At 42.5% G+C, this 16,019-nt stretch overlaps 1 protein-coding gene across 1 annotated transcript; it reads left to right on the top strand.

Annotated features, from left to right (window-relative positions):
• Nucleotides 1-445: 445 nt before the first annotated feature.
• On the top strand, nucleotides 446-12,581 carry LOC147261843 (uncharacterized). Its single transcript, XM_086204090.1, has 4 exons — nucleotides 446-530; nucleotides 2,421-3,107; nucleotides 5,234-5,393; nucleotides 6,036-12,581. Exons 2-4 carry the CDS (start codon nucleotides 2,439-2,441, stop codon nucleotides 11,789-11,791), a joined length of 6,585 nt encoding a protein of 2,194 aa, XP_086060216.1. The 5' UTR covers nucleotides 446-530; nucleotides 2,421-2,438; the 3' UTR covers nucleotides 11,792-12,581.
• The last annotated feature ends 3,438 nt before the right edge of the window (nucleotides 12,582-16,019 follow it).

Raw genomic sequence — 16,019 nt, 5'->3', positions numbered from 1 at the left:
TATGCATGATGAACTTCCCTATGAACTTTTACCTCCCTCCTCATGGCCTGACCAACTCGTTCTATAAGCCATGAAATGTTCCCATTCACTCTACTATTTTGCCATCCTCTCTATTGTGCGATTTGAGAAATACACGACCAATGAGGCGGAAATGCTTCACATTCGTTTTATTTATTTTTATTGAGATTTTTGCTTTACGGGATACATATGTTGTCCTGTAAAATATGTAGTATATCATTTGATAAAATACAATCATAGTCATCTACAGGACAAGTTTTGCAATTTTTTTTTTTAAACCTTACACTCTACACATTTCACGGTTGGAGTCTTCTTTTCCTGGTTGTTTGTTACCTTATCTTGATATGCTGATTAAGTGTAAGCAAAGATTAAGCAAATTGCCTATGATGCTGCATGTCCAAAAATAGCCTTCGAACGCTGCTTAGAGGCTTTGGCCAGTGCTTGGACCAATACTGGATACACACTATGTGTTGTTTTAGCTCTTTTAATTCAGGTAAAATGTGAGAAAGAAGGTAAGCCTCATTGCATTTCAAGTTACATGTTTGCTTGTCATTCAGTTGTTTTCATTAGTAACTTGTGGGGGGGGGGGGGTTATTTTGTGTAATACAAGTGTGTATGACCTTTGTCTTCATCTGCGTCTTCATCTGTTCAGACTTGTGTTGTTAAGGGTAGCAAAAAGCAGTAAGTAACTTGCTAACTCTACGAAGTTAAATCTTTCAAGAGATGTTGTTCCTCCGACGTAAGTGTTCTCCTTCTTGTGGACTGAATTATGCATCAGCACAATACTCAGAGAGCGCTAACACCGAGTGTTTGTCCCATAATTGAATCGGACATACTCAGCTGTGTTTACTGACAACATGAAGGTAACTGCATCCATATCAAGTCATATCACATTTAAAGACAGATTATTCTACCTAATTATGTAGAATAAAACTAGATTTGTTTGGTTTTTTTTATCATTAATGGGGTTTGACATCCCACTCCAGATGTGAAATATTACTTATTGCAGCATGAGCTGCTGTGTACATTTATTGTTATCACGGTGTCTGTCAGCTTCATCTGTGCTTTTCATGCAAGATTAATGGATGATTATCAATTTAAAAATGTGACAGTCAACTAAATTTACATTTAATTCCGGATAAGAAGTCACTGATCGTTAATTGACTTGTTTTGCTTTGTTCTGTGCAAAGTTAACACTCTGGGAAAACTGTCTCTGACCTTATAAACCCACAAAGCCTTTGATAAACTTAAGAATAGACGTGAGGCTTTCCTAAAGGACAGCAGGCATGTGGTAGCGTTCTGCTTGGTACACTGTATGCAAGATGTATTTGTACTGCTAGTACTTCAAAGTTCAGTATTAGGAGAGGCAAGTGCAGCATTTACACATATTCACAAAAAGACACAAAAATTTGCAAAGTGGTCCCGTTAAGTTGTGTGTATAATGAGGCTCTTTTCTATATTGTTCATTACAACAGAGTATGAGGGCCACCTGTGAGGAACAAATTCAAATTTTTTTCTCAAAAAAAGAAAAAGTCGAAACGTCGAGAAAAAAGTCGAAATACGACGTCGAGAATAAAGTCGAACTTTTTAGACTAAAACAACCAGCGCATGTGACTGCTTCTGCAAAATGCCGTGCAGGCAGTTAGTTGATCACTATACTTCGGACCCAGTTTTGGTAACAAAGAAATACTTCCTCTTTAAGCATCCAAACACGCTGTAGTTATCAGTATTAGGATTTAAAAGTGCCGAAAACTGTGGCTGTTCCGAAGAAAGGAAGGAAGTGTTCTGAAGGAACGCGTCGACTTTTTTCTCGACATTGTGTGTTGACCTTATTCTCGACATTGCACGTAAACTTTTTTCTCGATATTTCTTCTTTTTTTTCCTCGACATTTCGACTTTTGTCTCGGAGTGCTTGATTGAAAAAATAAAAACTACCTCCTCTCATTTTTTTTCTCATGGGTGGCCCTAATACTCTTCCGTAGTTCATGGATCCCTGGAAAAAATCAACCAACTTTTCTTTTGAAATATCAAAGGTACAATTATTATTTTTTTAATATAAGCTAAATTAACCTGGAACTCTATCAAAATCTGTGGTATAAAAAATCACCCTTAAAACCTTGAAATGTTGCTTTTAAAAAGATGGCAACATGTTTTTGTGATTCCTCCACCTCTTGAGTTTTGAGGAGGAAGGTTGTGTGGCAGAGGTGGTATATTAAACCATTGTTAAACAAATTTCACACGGATACTGGTGAAGTGGATCAGGGTTAAAGGAAGAAGTCACTTCAACTTATAATGGCCGTATTTCAAGTTTACAGGATATGCATGTTTGATAGTAAGATTTGTGTTAGATTATCAATTTTAATCATGTTGTATCAATCTAACTTCTCTCCGTTTACCTCCAGTCGCTTCCCAGCACCACTATGAGCACCACACCCCTCCGAGAGCCCCCTACCCAGGGAGTTTCCACCAGCAGTGGGCAGATGTTATCAGCCCGTATGATGCAGCCCATGCCTGATCCCTCTGTTTCTAAAAGAGTGTGTTTTTATAAAAGTGGAGATAATAAATTCAGTGGACATCGTATGTTCATCACTGCCCGCACCTTCAAGACGTTTGATGCCCTTTTAGATGCTCTGTCCCAAAAAGTGCCTCTGCCATTTGGAGTGAGGACCATCACCACACCTCGAGGGACCCACCTTGTTAAGGGTTTGGATGAGTTACAAGATGGGGGATCATACGTGTGCTCTGATCAGAGACGGGTCAAGCCCCTCAACCTGATTGAAGTGAACCGGCAGCAGGTACCCTGGAATACCAACCGGGCCTTCGGCACAGGGCGGCAACGACGGAAAGTACTCCAGATCGGGCAGATTGGGAAAGGGAATGAAGTCATGGGCAGGCCAGCAAAAGTCATGGAGAGGGTGGCAGTGAGGACACCAAAGAGGCTGGTGGTCATAAAGAATAGGGATCCCACCATTAAACGCACAATCGTGTTGCATCGAAGGACTGCACCGACATTTGACTCTTTGCTGGATTACCTCTCACAGATTTTGCAGTTTCCAGTCCTAAAAATCTACTCAACTGATGGCAGAAGAGTAAGTGCTTTGGCAAACTAAAAGTGGTGACTCACTGTGAGTTTAAGGTGACCCCTGAGAAGGAAACATCTACCCATTCAGTGTCAGTAGCTAATTAGCTTAGCATTATATAAAGACTTGTGAAAGACATGCAGCAGGTCAGACTCCAGGAAGCGACAGTGCAAAATCCAGCACATGGACTCCTGTTAATTGATGTCACTTATGCTTCATGTTTTTAGTGAGGTATAGTGGTCCTGGTTAGCTGATTTTGTTATCTTTGAACAGAGCAATTATCTGACTCATTGTGCTAAGCTAAGCTAAGCTAACCAGTACCTTGATGTGATTCCTCATATACAGACGGATAAAAGATACACTTATTCTGCTCTTGATATCAAAACCAGGAAGCATATTTCCTTGAATACTTTGATCAAGAAATGTTTTTTGTTTGTTTGTTTTAAATTAGCTTCATGTCAATCCATGAGAAAGATGTTGTTATAATTGCATTTATTTTCAAAGGAGACGGCTACAGTTATATTAAACATAGGTAAGATGGTTGTGAGATATAAGGCTAACAAAAAAGAAACACAAACGCATGAATGTACATTGCATCGGTACACCACGGCGATCTCAGGGCAGCAGCTAACACTACAGTCCCAACTCTGGTATGGCGTAGGAGGCATACGTGCTGAGAATGTAGCAGAAACCCATGCACACACAAAAAAAGAGGTACCAGTGTGTTTTGCTTGTCGTGGGGGTGGGGGGGTGGGGGGTGGGGTTACCCTTCGGAAAGATACTAGAATACTTCTCAGTTCACTTTGTACCCTCTCTGTTAGTCAAGAAGAGGGTTTCTGACCTCTTGAGGAGCGACGTTGCACTCCTGAGGTAACATTCTGTAGATATAGAGCTCTACTCTCATCCCACCATTTCTGAGTCAGACTGTTATGGTTTCTGAATTGGCAGAAGTAACTCAGAAGTAAAGCTGTCCACTCCTGCAGGGCTGGAACCACTCTGTTCTTGCTGTGCCTTTGTTTTTCAATGAAGAAAAAAAAGGTTTCATCGAACTTGTTGAAAGCATCAGCAGAGCACTGATGAAACTGTCACTGAGCGCTGTGCGCAAAGTTCAACTTGGTCAACCTTGACCTTTAAAGGCAAAGCCAGTGAGATAACAGCATATGCAAGCAGGGAGGTAAAGGCATGGCAGAAAAACAAATGCTTTCTTGATGTTTCTGCAACTCCACATTAAAGTTATCACAATCTCAGCAGGCACACAAAGCGTGGTGAAAAATATCAGCTGTTGTATGAAGCTTTATGAACTCTAGGCAAGGGAGCGTATTGATACAGTCGTATTTTGTGATGCCTCTTTTTGATTTATGGTATGGATACACTTATTTAAAAGGTGGTGCCGTTAACAGATTCCCCCTGATTGTGACAAGTTGTTCATTGTGCATCTGGGTTAAAGAGACAGTGAGACATCTTTGCGGTACCTTACTTAACCTCAGCTGTCAAATGCGGTGAAACTGACAAGACGATACTGTGAACAAATACTCTACTGCTGTTTTTTTTTGCCTTTTAAGGGGAATGTTTTTCTTGAGTTATAAAGATGTTGTATTGTAGAAGAATTATCTTGCAATCTGTGATTGTTCCAAAATCACAGTATCACAATACTGTCATTCTGATGGGGGAAGTATTGCAGTAGTATTGTATTATGAGTTACTCTGCGATCTTCAGCCTAAGTGAATCGTGCCTATAGTTTGTGACCTTGCAGCTGCTAAGATATCTTGGCTCTTTTTACGACCTACAGATTCCAAATAGTCTTAAGAGGTGCCATCACCTCACTTCACCTCCCAGTCACCCCCTAATCTCTCAATCTACGCGCCCTTAAACAATCACGTTTCTCTTTAAGGTCACAGTGATTCTCAGGAACTTTCCAATGCATCTTATTCCTCAAGATTATCCGCCATCACTTCTGATCTCTAATCTGATTACATGGAATTATGAAGTAATGTCAAGTATTGTTTCATTTTTTTTTAAGGATCTGCGAGAGCAATTTTCATTCAGATTTATTTATTTATTTTTTTTTTTTTACAGATATTCTTTTAATTCAAAGTCACTACCACAACAAATATGGTTTCTTCCTCTTCTTCCAGGTGGATGGTCTTGCCGCTCTTATCCTATGTTCTGGGTTCATTGTGGCAGCAGGCACAGAGCCATTCAGATTAGCCAACTACAGTTTCCACAGAACAGGCCAGACGGCTCAGGCAATGTACTTGGACAACATGGAACAATCTATGCTGCATCCTCAAGCCCGTAAGACTTCTTCAGTCCTACAGTGCACTGCTGTGTGAAATGTGTCGTAAATCTCATTTCAATGAAAGAAATTGTTATGATCTCGTCAATCTTCAAATTAAAAAAAACTGGAAAGAATTGACAGATGATGCATGGATGAAGTGATTGATACCACCACCGCCAGGATATTAACATCTAAAATTATTGGAAAGGATCAGGATTTTAGAGGCAATTATTGTTTTAATCACTTTTATTTGTACGCAGCGTAGAAAGCTGAAGATATTGAACACTTAGCTTAGCGTGGAGGATGAAAGTAGCTCTGTCTGAGGATAAAGAACTCCACCTGCCTTGACCTCGCTTGCCTCTTTTTCTAGTCTGCCAACAAACCAAAGTGTAAAAATAACTAGGCTAGTTTTCAGGACTGTAACATGCCAGACTTTGCTCACAGCTTTATGCTAAACTCGAATCGCTGCTTCCTATCATGCTGCTGGATTTGTGGAGGCAATCTTTTCATCTAACTCTCAGGAAGACAGCAAGCACCGTTCTTCCTAATGATCCCACCAAATATGACTAAAATGATGATTTCTGTATTTTTACTTCTCTGTCACAATTATTTATAACTCCCCTCTCTCTCCATTTTTCTTTCACAATTCCCGACAAAAGAAAACACCAAATCCTTCTCAAGTGGACGAGGCTCCAGGAATTTTTCCTTATCATCCGAGCGATACATCGTCAACCAGATAAACAAGTCTCTAAGCAGCCAGGATCATTGCCACAACGGCCCATTTGAGGTCCAGCAGTGTCAAACATCCATGGAGACGTGCGGAACCGCCAGGTTGGATCACGATCGTCACAACTGCGTCGTTCCCCAGGATGAGGACATTGAAAAATCTTTCCGTGTGAATCAAGATGGCAGTATGACTGTAGAGATGAAAGTTCATCTCACCATTAAAGAGGAGGAGATGCTCCACTGGACTACCACACTCAGCCGCTCCAGCCTTAGTAAGAGGACAGTTTGTGCCTCAATCGCTGAGTCGGGCAACAGCTCCCCCGACTCAAACCTCCACTGTGCCAAAGACTCCTCCAGCGTTAATGAAGATGAATCAAAAGAGGAGAACCATCCCTCTTGCACTGATAAGAGTGTCATCTTTAATGATGAGGGAGTACATCAGGGCTACACTTCCAGAGCCTTAGGAAAAACAAGTTTCAGGCGTGTTCCTACTCCAGGTCCTCGACATGTGAAAAAGAAGACGTCTATAGGTAGTGTGAAGATGGTGACGGAATCAGGCGTCCACGAGAACACCCTGGGACATTACTCCTACGTGGAGAGAACACCTGATGGAGAGACAACCGAGGGATACTGCATGATGAGGCACAGCAGCAGCAGCAGCAACCGGCCAGTCCCGAAGCCTCGTAAGACAGGGTCGACAGGGGCGAGCAACAAAGGCTCTCGCGCATCCATAACGTCTTTAGGAGTAGCTGAGGTCCTTCAGATAGAAAATAACGGGATGGAGGTGACAGAGACAGTGATGCATATTTATGAGAGTCAAGGCTACTATGACAACTATTTTGCGAATGAGGAATACAGCGCAGATGGTGGACCTTCTCAAGAAAGCAAACCGTCTACTAACTCAGGGCCTTCTCCATCCAGCAATGACTGCGATATAGATTTTAGCCGGCAGCCACCGACTGCTGACTCACTACAAAGACTCAAAGAGGAGATGTTATCATTATCATCAGAACCAATATCTCCAACACAGCAGGTTACAAATAACCTGTCTTCAGTGTCTGAGAACGAGGCAAGAAAATCTCAGTTTAGTAAAAGAGACAATGGTGATACAGGTGTGACGATGAAACCAGCAAGGAAGCAGCACAGTTCACCTTCAACGGTCACCTCGGTTACAAAGCAAAAGGGAAGCATGGAGCGAGTTTCAAAACACAGTAAGAATTCATCTAGTGATAAGCTGAGCAGTAATACCAGCACGGGAAAAAAGAGTTTGTCAGAAAGTGGTCAAAAGAGTAAAGTGACAGACCAGCCTCAAATGAAGACAGTAATTAGAGGTGACAAGGAGCCGGTCGTGTTAGCTAGGAGGAAGAATAGAGCAGCTGCTGGGGAGAGTGATCATAATGTCAATACTTCAACGGGACGGCCTCAAATGAAGAAGAACATTTCAGACATTTTAAGACCCCCCAAATCACCTTTTCAAAGCAAAAGGACAAGTCGTAAACCCAAATCATCATCTGAAAATAGACCATCCCTTAAAAAACCTTTAGAGTTGAGCGAGAGCGTTTCAATGCCTTCTCTCAAACCATCTCCCCTTGAAATCCACCAGTATGTTGAGAACTGGTTAGAGGACGTCAGCCCAGACCCGGTGCCGTACATGGAGGAGGCGACAGATGCATCAGAATCTCAGACAAGGGTTGTATTTCAGATAGGAGCTGATTCTGATTCTGAGGGAAAGAATGGAAATCAGACAAATCCAGAGGAATGTTATCCATCACCTGGGGATACTTTGAAGGCTTCTGCTTCCTGTCTCTCAATTCCTCTTTGCAAAGAGGGGCCAGGAACATCTCTGCTGCTCAGTGAACAGAACGCGAGGGGTTTATGTGTTTCAATGCCAAGTGTCAGAGTGGAACCTGCTCACCAGGAGAACAGAATAAGGTCGCACAAGTCCGCAGAGATAATCCAGCCAGTGGAAAATGAATCATCTTCATTTACATCCAGCTTTTTAAGTCCAAAAGCAAAATTAAAGCCCGCCTTTCAGCAACTTTGTTCATCTATTCAGTCTCTCACAACAGTGTCATCAAACATGTCAACCGGTCTGGAGAGTTCCAACAGTCGTCCTGATTTCTCGTCACAAGTAACTTCAGTGTTTGGCTCATCATGCAAAGCCTTCTTGTCATTCTTGTCAGTGATGACTCTGAGAGATAGTCTAACAAGTCCGGGTGATGACACCGAATCGACAGATACCTCTGAGGCCATGCTATTCATGGAGTCCCTGCAGAAAATCTCTGCCATGGAGGACCAGGAAGAGCAGAGGGCAAGTCTGACAGATTTACAGAACAGAGCGTCCTCTCAGTTCAGGAAACGCTGGGAGGATTTTCAGATTCTTAGGGAAAGGCTTGAAAGTGAACCTCTTTCACCCAATTTTTCTGAAACAGAGTTTGCCCTGGATGTTGTTTCTGAAGGGGGCGATGCGTTTGAGCACATGGCTGTAGATGAGCTAATGGAGGAGCTAGATGTGCCACCAGAACTCAGAGCAGAGATTTCCACCTCAATACAACAAGCTAGAAGTTTTTATCCTGTAGAGGAGAGCACTTCCGTAGAAACGGCAGTAAACCACTCGGAGACAGACCTGGAACACTCTATGAAAGAAAGTGATGCAGACATAAAGCAAGTAGGTTCTGATGATACTTTTGCAATGGAGAACATAACTGAGACAAAGCAGGAAAACAATGAAGACTTTTCTCTGCCTGGAGAGATGGACGACACAAACATAACCGTCGATTATGAAGAGGCTAAAATGACGACTGAGTCATTGCAAGACCCTGATGAAAAAGAGTCAGAGGTATCACTGACAGACAGAGATGAGTCCCTAAAAGATGAGGACGATAAGGGAGGAGGAAAGGAGGTAGAAGTGGAGGAAGATGAGAAGAGGATGAAGATCGGAGGGGACGCGAAAGAGACAGATGATGACATTGGAGTAAGAGAAAGGGAGGAAGATCCGGAAGAGGAGGCACTGATGGAAACAGAGAAAGAAAGTGAAGAAGAGTCTGTTGAGAAAGAAGAGGAAGAAATGATAGTGCATGAGGAAGAGGAGGAGAGAGGGAATATAGAGGAGGTAGAGAAAGATTTGATCGAAGAGACAGGGGATGGATTGATAGTGGAGGAGGATAAGGGAGGACGAGAGGACAGCAGTGTTGAAGAGACAGATGCAAGGGAGGGTGAGGAGGAATCTGAGGAGGAGGAGGAAGAAGCGGATGTAGAGAAGGATGAAGAAGGGAGTATCACTGAAGGGCAAGATGGGGATACCACTACAAATGATGAAGAGGATGATGCAGTTATTGAGGCAACAGATGAGGAGGCAGAAAATATCATGGAAGATATAGAGGAGGAAGAGGATGTTGAGGAGGAGCGCGTAGAGGAAGAAACTGGGGAATTAACTGAGGTGGATGAGGGAGAACATAATACTGAAGAGGGGGAGGAAGATGAAGAGGGAGAAGGACAAGATGAGGAAGATGAAGTGGAGGAGAAAGTGGAGGAGGAGAAAGAGAGTGAACAGGAGGAGGATGGTGCGGTTGTTGCACTTAAAGAAAGCATAATGACAGATGAGGAAGAGGAAAAGGGAGAAGCTGAGGTTACGGTCGAGAGGGATCAGGAAGATGAGGGAGATGATAATGAGGAAGAGGAAAAGGGAGAAGCTGAGGTTACGGTCGAAAAGAATGGGGAAGATCGGGAAGATAATGAGGAAGAGGAAAAGGGAGAAGCTGAGGATACGGTCGAGAGGGATCAGGAAGATGAGGAAGATGATAATGAGGAAGAGGAAAAGGGAGAAGCTGAGGATACGGTCGAGAGGGATCAGGAAGATGAGGAAGATGATAATGAGGAAGAGGAAAAGGGAGAAGCTGAGGTTACGGTCGAGAGGGATCAGGAAGATGAGGAAGATGATAATGAGGAAGAGGAAAAGGGAGAAGCTGAGGATACGGTCGAGAGGGATCAGGAAGATGAGGAAGATGATAATGAGGAAGAGGAAAAGGGAGAAGCTGAGGTTACGGTCGAGAGGGATCAGGAAGATGAGGAAGATGATAATGAGGAAGAGGAAAAGGGAGAAGCTGAGGATATGGTCGAGAGGGATCGGGAAGATGAGGAAGATGATAATGAGGGACAGGAAAAGGGAGAAAGTGATCAGGATATAGAGGAAAGTGAAAAAACTGATGAGTGTGATGAGGAAGAGTTGGAGAAATCACAAACTAGTCTAGAGCTGGAATCAGCAGAAGAGACCAAAGAGGAAATAGAGATGGACAAAAGTATCGAAGAAGGCCAGACGTTAGCTGAAGTGGACAGCGAGGGCGATGAAGACGATGAATCTCACAAAGAATCGCGCAGGGAAGTAGAAGGAGAAAATGCAAGTGAGGATGGTGGCGGTTTTCCTGATGGTAGTTGTGATGATGAGAACTACAGGGAAGCAAATACAGATACTAAAGAAACAGAACCTAGCACTGAATATTCCTCTGAGGGTCACTGTGAGGATGACAAAGGCAACGGAACGGACACGGTTAATGAAACGGACGAGGCAGGGGATCAACACGAGGACAGCCTTCCACACCCGGTTGAAATATCACAGGAATTACTTGACTTTGTTAACTCTGCCCTTCAGTCTTCTTCGCTTATATTCACATTTGATGATCGGGGTAACATTAGACTAGAGCCAGATAACGCTCGAGTCTGCCAGACAATACAAACTTTAATTCCCAAGAGAATGAAAGATTGTTCATATGGCTTCAAACAGCTCAACAGCCCCAGCACTTCGGATTTATCCGACTATAGACCAGAAACTTCAGAGAGCGGTGGGTATAAAACTCAGGAGTCTGTAGATATTGTCTCAGAGAGTGGAGAAGAGGATTCAGAGAGACCTTGTCCCATCTACAGACATTCAGTCCACAGGCCAAACTCCAAAGTATCTCCAAGTAATTCAGTAACTTTGCAAAGTTCCCAATTAAAAAGTGTGAAAAGTTTCTCTTCCTCTGGCACAAACGCCTCAAAGGAGGATCTGTCTTATTTCAGCGCTGCGGGGTCATCAAAGGCGGACCCTGTAACAGAGGCCCCGCTGTGCTTGTCTACCCCCTCAGAACAGAATTCAAATGACGGGGTTCTGATTGACCAGGGTAGATGGCTGCTAAAGGAGAATCACCTCATTAGAAAATCTCCTCCAGTTCCTCACGGTATGTACGGTAATCTGGACAGTACGTCCGTGGACACTAGCGAAGATTCCCCATCTCACAAGATCCAGCACGATCCTCTTGCTGCCATATCCTCGTCAGAGCTCGAGGAAATGGCTAAACCTCAAACTGTCAAGTGCACCTACTACAACATGCCCCATGGGAGCGATTCAGACCCTTTTCTAGATGATACAAGTGTTACAAGTGGGAAAAGAGATACCATCAGCTTTAAAGGGCGAGGGTTCAGGGTATCGCCTACTATTGATACTTCTAAAAACTGGGCAAATAAAAATGGCAGCCTTTCTTCATTTGCATCAGTGGAGTTTAAACTACCAGACAGTAAAGTGCATCCTGAAGGGGAGTCCGCAGTTGTGTCACAGGCAAGAAGGACATCTAGTGTAGGAGGGAGGGTACTGCAACCACAGGACTCCCTGGACACGCTGCACGTCAGATGTGGTCAATACTGTCCAATTTTATGAGAGAAGGTTCCTCATAGGTCACAGAAATATTCCCACATGCTGGATGTGCCGTTGATCTGGACTAAGATGATTTTGTTGTAGCCTCCATGGTTGGTAAATGTTTATAACTGGTTGGTAATTCAGTGTTAGAATGTCTAATGCCAGTGAAATTCTGATCTAGACAAAAGGTGACATGGGTACTTAGTTGGTTTTGTTTTGTTGTCAAGTCCAATTTCCTCCAAATTCTCACGCTGACCTCAAACTTCAGAATATTCATGCCCACCCACACATCTTTCAAAGTAGTAGACGTTGATATTTTGCTGTTTAGGCCCAGTGTTTGAGTCTGATGTCCGACCCAGATTTACTCTTCATCAACCCACTCTTCATCTTTAACTCATCTTAAATATCCAATGTTTTACTGAGGTTAAACTGAAGCCCGGTGCCAGCTGCATAGCCAGACGTGTTTTGTGAATTGTCAATTAATCACAAGATTTGCAGCCCATTTCCCACAATTCCAGCGTTCCAGAGTTGTGCCTCTTATTTATTTTCAAACATAATAAAGACATAAGTTTACAGATGTTCATTTCAATGCCGTTTGTTTTCTGTCTTGAAACTTACCGAGATATTTCAAGAATGGCCGATATCTGTGGATTCCGATAACGTGGCGATATTATCTCGCATCCCCGCTCCTAACAGTACACAATTACACCCTCTGTTAGAGATGGAATTCATCAGTGCAGTGGCTCTGTCTGTGGAGGGGAGCAGATTTTACTGCCTGTTCAATTTCATTTTATTGGTTTGGGTTCCTCCTGAGGTTGCTGGAGTATTCATTCATGTGCTGCAGGGTCATCAAAGGCTCATGTGTTTTGATGTGAATTGAAATTGGATTACCCTGTGAAAACAAAATCCTTGGAGTATTTGAAAGGAAGTTCAGACGCAGTTTTGGTTGTGCGGGTACGTTTAGTATTCAATAAAAGCAAGTATATTGCGCGTAACTGAGGTTTTTACTCCTTTCAGGATTTCATTTTTCATTACAAGTTTCAATTTTCACAACCAGGGAGCCAAGGTTTAATGTGTAGATCTGTGGTTGGTTTGACATGGTTGGTGTAAGAAATTGATCAGCTTCCGCCTCTAAAAGCAAATGTTCCAGTCAGAGTGGAGAGAAGTTGCAATTTCAATTTGCAATTCATTTTAACAGCAAAAATTTAAATTTATTTTCAAAATTTAGCAAAAATGTGACTTAATGATATCATTCATTAATTCCGTCAGTCTATCAGTCAGTTGTTCTTTGTAGAAAAAAGTTTTGGTTCGCAATCTTGCATGTAGATATTAATTTTACTGAAACTGTAACCGCAGCATTGAAGTCGACTTAAAGGTTTACAAGAAATATACAATTCTTACATTTTTGTTTTTTAACTTGTCTCTGTTGTAAAAAGACCATTTTTCTTATCAAAGAAAAAAATGAAAAGCCAAGCATCGATGCCTGGAGGAATGTCTGGACTGTGGTGACTTTCATAAGAGAAGCATGTGAACTGGATTCAGAATAACGCTTCAATTAAAGTGTTTGTTCCAGATAATTCTTCCAACTTAAGTGGCATCCCACTGTAAGCGTTTGTTTCAAAGTAACCCCTGCAATTCGTCAAAATAGACGATGAACTTTATTTTCATTTGGAAATGGGAACAGAAATCTTCCCTCTTCTCCGCTGGAGCGTTTGTTCCAGTCTGAGCTGCTGGTCCCAAGGCAGGTGGCCACTCAAGAGAGAATGAGTGTCATCAGCAGCTGTCACTCGTCTGGGTGATGCAAGTGATACTTGATGTGATGGTAAGTGACAGAAGGGCGTGTGTGTGACCGAAGGAAACAAACTCCTTCAAATGACTGCAACCAAATAATTTGATGAGGTATATTTAATCTGAGAATGTACTATATGTACTATGTACTGTATATATGCTTGACGAATTATACGTGATGATTTTTATGCTAAAGCAAACGCTGGGGAATTATTCTCTGGAGTGAAGGGTCTGGTATGTGCAGAGAGTCACTCCTCCCTGTCCCTGACCCAGTCGCTCCCCTCGCGCCCGCGCGCACACACACACACACACACACACACACACACACACACACACACACACACACACACACACACACACAGAGCACCAGACAAAGAAAGTGAGAGAGAGCGAGAGGTCTGTTCTGGATTCTTTCCAAGGCTTTAGTCAGTCACTATGGAGATTTGTGAAAAAGCTTCAGTATTTTAATTCCTCTGTTGTTAGTCTGGTCAAAAGGTGGACAGTGAAAGTTCCATTTCCCAAAAATGAACAACCATCTTTCCTCTGACTGCTGCTCCACATGGTGGGGAAGTTCCAGCATTGATTCCCGCAGGTGCAACAGGAGAAAGAAGAAGCCTCCCTGTGATGACGAACCTCTGCTGCCATCACACTCGGACCCAACAGAAGCTGGCTGGCGCCCTGGCCTGGATTTACAACCTTTCTTTCTCACATTAAGATTTCACATCATTCTGAGCTCCATTGTGTTTGGGTGCTTCCCCAAAGGAATCAGCCACATTAAGACCCACAAAGAAACCACGATACATCAGACTGCACCAGCACAGATGAGAGAGCTACAAATTTCACACTACAGTCTCACACTACTACAGAGCCCACAGTGGTCATTGAGAGAAGTTCTTTTCTTTTTCTCCTTTTTTTGTGGCCATAAGTAGAGTTCTTTTTTTTATTATTATTATTTTGGCCACAAGATATTACTTGTACCAACTGTTTGATTAAATTTTTTGGCCACTGGATAACAAGATAAATTGTTGGCAAAAAATAATTACATTCAGGGAACAAATTGTATCTTGTGACCTCATAATAACAAAGTTGAGGAGTTCCTTCTCGTGATCACAGCTTCACTAAGTCAAGGGAACAAATTATATCTTGAGGCCAAAACATATGTTTTTTTCACTCAGGGTGGACGATAGATATGTTTTGAGAGCTCTGTAGATTTCAACTCCTGAATGAAGAAAGGGCATCCTTACTATGTTGTGAAAATTCATTTGGGTGAACAGGACAGCCCCTGAATATGTCTTTGTCTGAGTTCCAGATCTGTCAAATAATGTTGGGGATGATTGCTAAGGCTACCGGGCACGCGGCTCGGTGATTCACCATCATGGGAGATGAAACAAAGGATGCCTTTTTGCCGTCCAAGTGCCTGCAGTTTTGAAGTGACGACACTCAGAACCAGGATTATCTGTTGCTATGTCCCATCACAGGCCGAATGACTCATATTTGAGTCTTACACCCCTGCTGCGCTGCTTCGCCGGAGAAAATAGGAACCTCAGCAACATAAATAATAGGAACAAATTATTTGCAAGGAATGTAAGCTATTTGGCCCAAAGGATGGCACTGGCAAACACCGGGCTACAAACAATAATTACCGCCTACTGTCTGCATTCTGTTGCAGCAGTTAGGTGACAGATCAGCAATACACAATCCCTGCTCTGTCTGTGACAATCCCGGCCTCCTCTGTCTGTCTTTCTGGCCAACACCGGCAGAGCTGGCTCATAATGGGCCTGGGAGCAGGAATTTTTACACCCCCCTGCCTCTAAGGGAGTGTTGGTCATGTGGATTTGCATTGCCAGTTTTAGCAATGGGGTTCCACTGTTTACTCATACTGCAGCCCCAGTGTGGGCCCGCAAGCTTAATGGCTCTTGATGCATTTGTACCAGTTTTGCACTCGTGTCTTCCAACTTTTCTTTTCTGTCATCATCCATCCACTTATGCCAGTCGTAGAATGGAATAAAATACATCAACTCAAGTCCACTGTCCTATTTTTTGAACTCGATAGTATCACGTTCAAACAAGCACAGAAAATCAATTAATTCAAGTGAAATTTTTTAAAAATACACACGTCGCATTAAAGGCCTTTACTGTAAAATTTACCTTTATCGATTTTTTTTCAATCAGATGTTGCTTACAGTGTGATTTTCTGCTTTATACTTTGCCATTTTTTCCCTGTTAAATGATTTTTATTGGTTATTTGTTCTTCAGTCTAAAGACGGATGCAAAGTTCCCTCAGTTATTGTGATTTTTGTGTTGATGAGTATTCATAAAATTTGACTTGACTTAGCGTGAGATGTTTTACTTGGCTTACTTTTAAGACATCACCGCCCAGCTATACTGGGAAATCTTTGCTTTACTGTGACAAATATGACTTTTTACAACAGCTTTGTTTTCAAAATAAATTGTGCACCAC

The sequence above is a fragment of the Aulostomus chinensis genome, chromosome 5 (assembly GCF_037954235.1).
Source record: "Aulostomus chinensis isolate RoL2024-O1b breed Wild chromosome 5, RoL_Achi_v1.0, whole genome shotgun sequence".
In the NCBI taxonomy this organism is placed as follows: Eukaryota; Metazoa; Chordata; class Actinopteri; order Syngnathiformes; family Aulostomidae; genus Aulostomus; species Aulostomus chinensis.
This window is presented reverse-complemented; position numbering and strand designations above follow the sequence as displayed.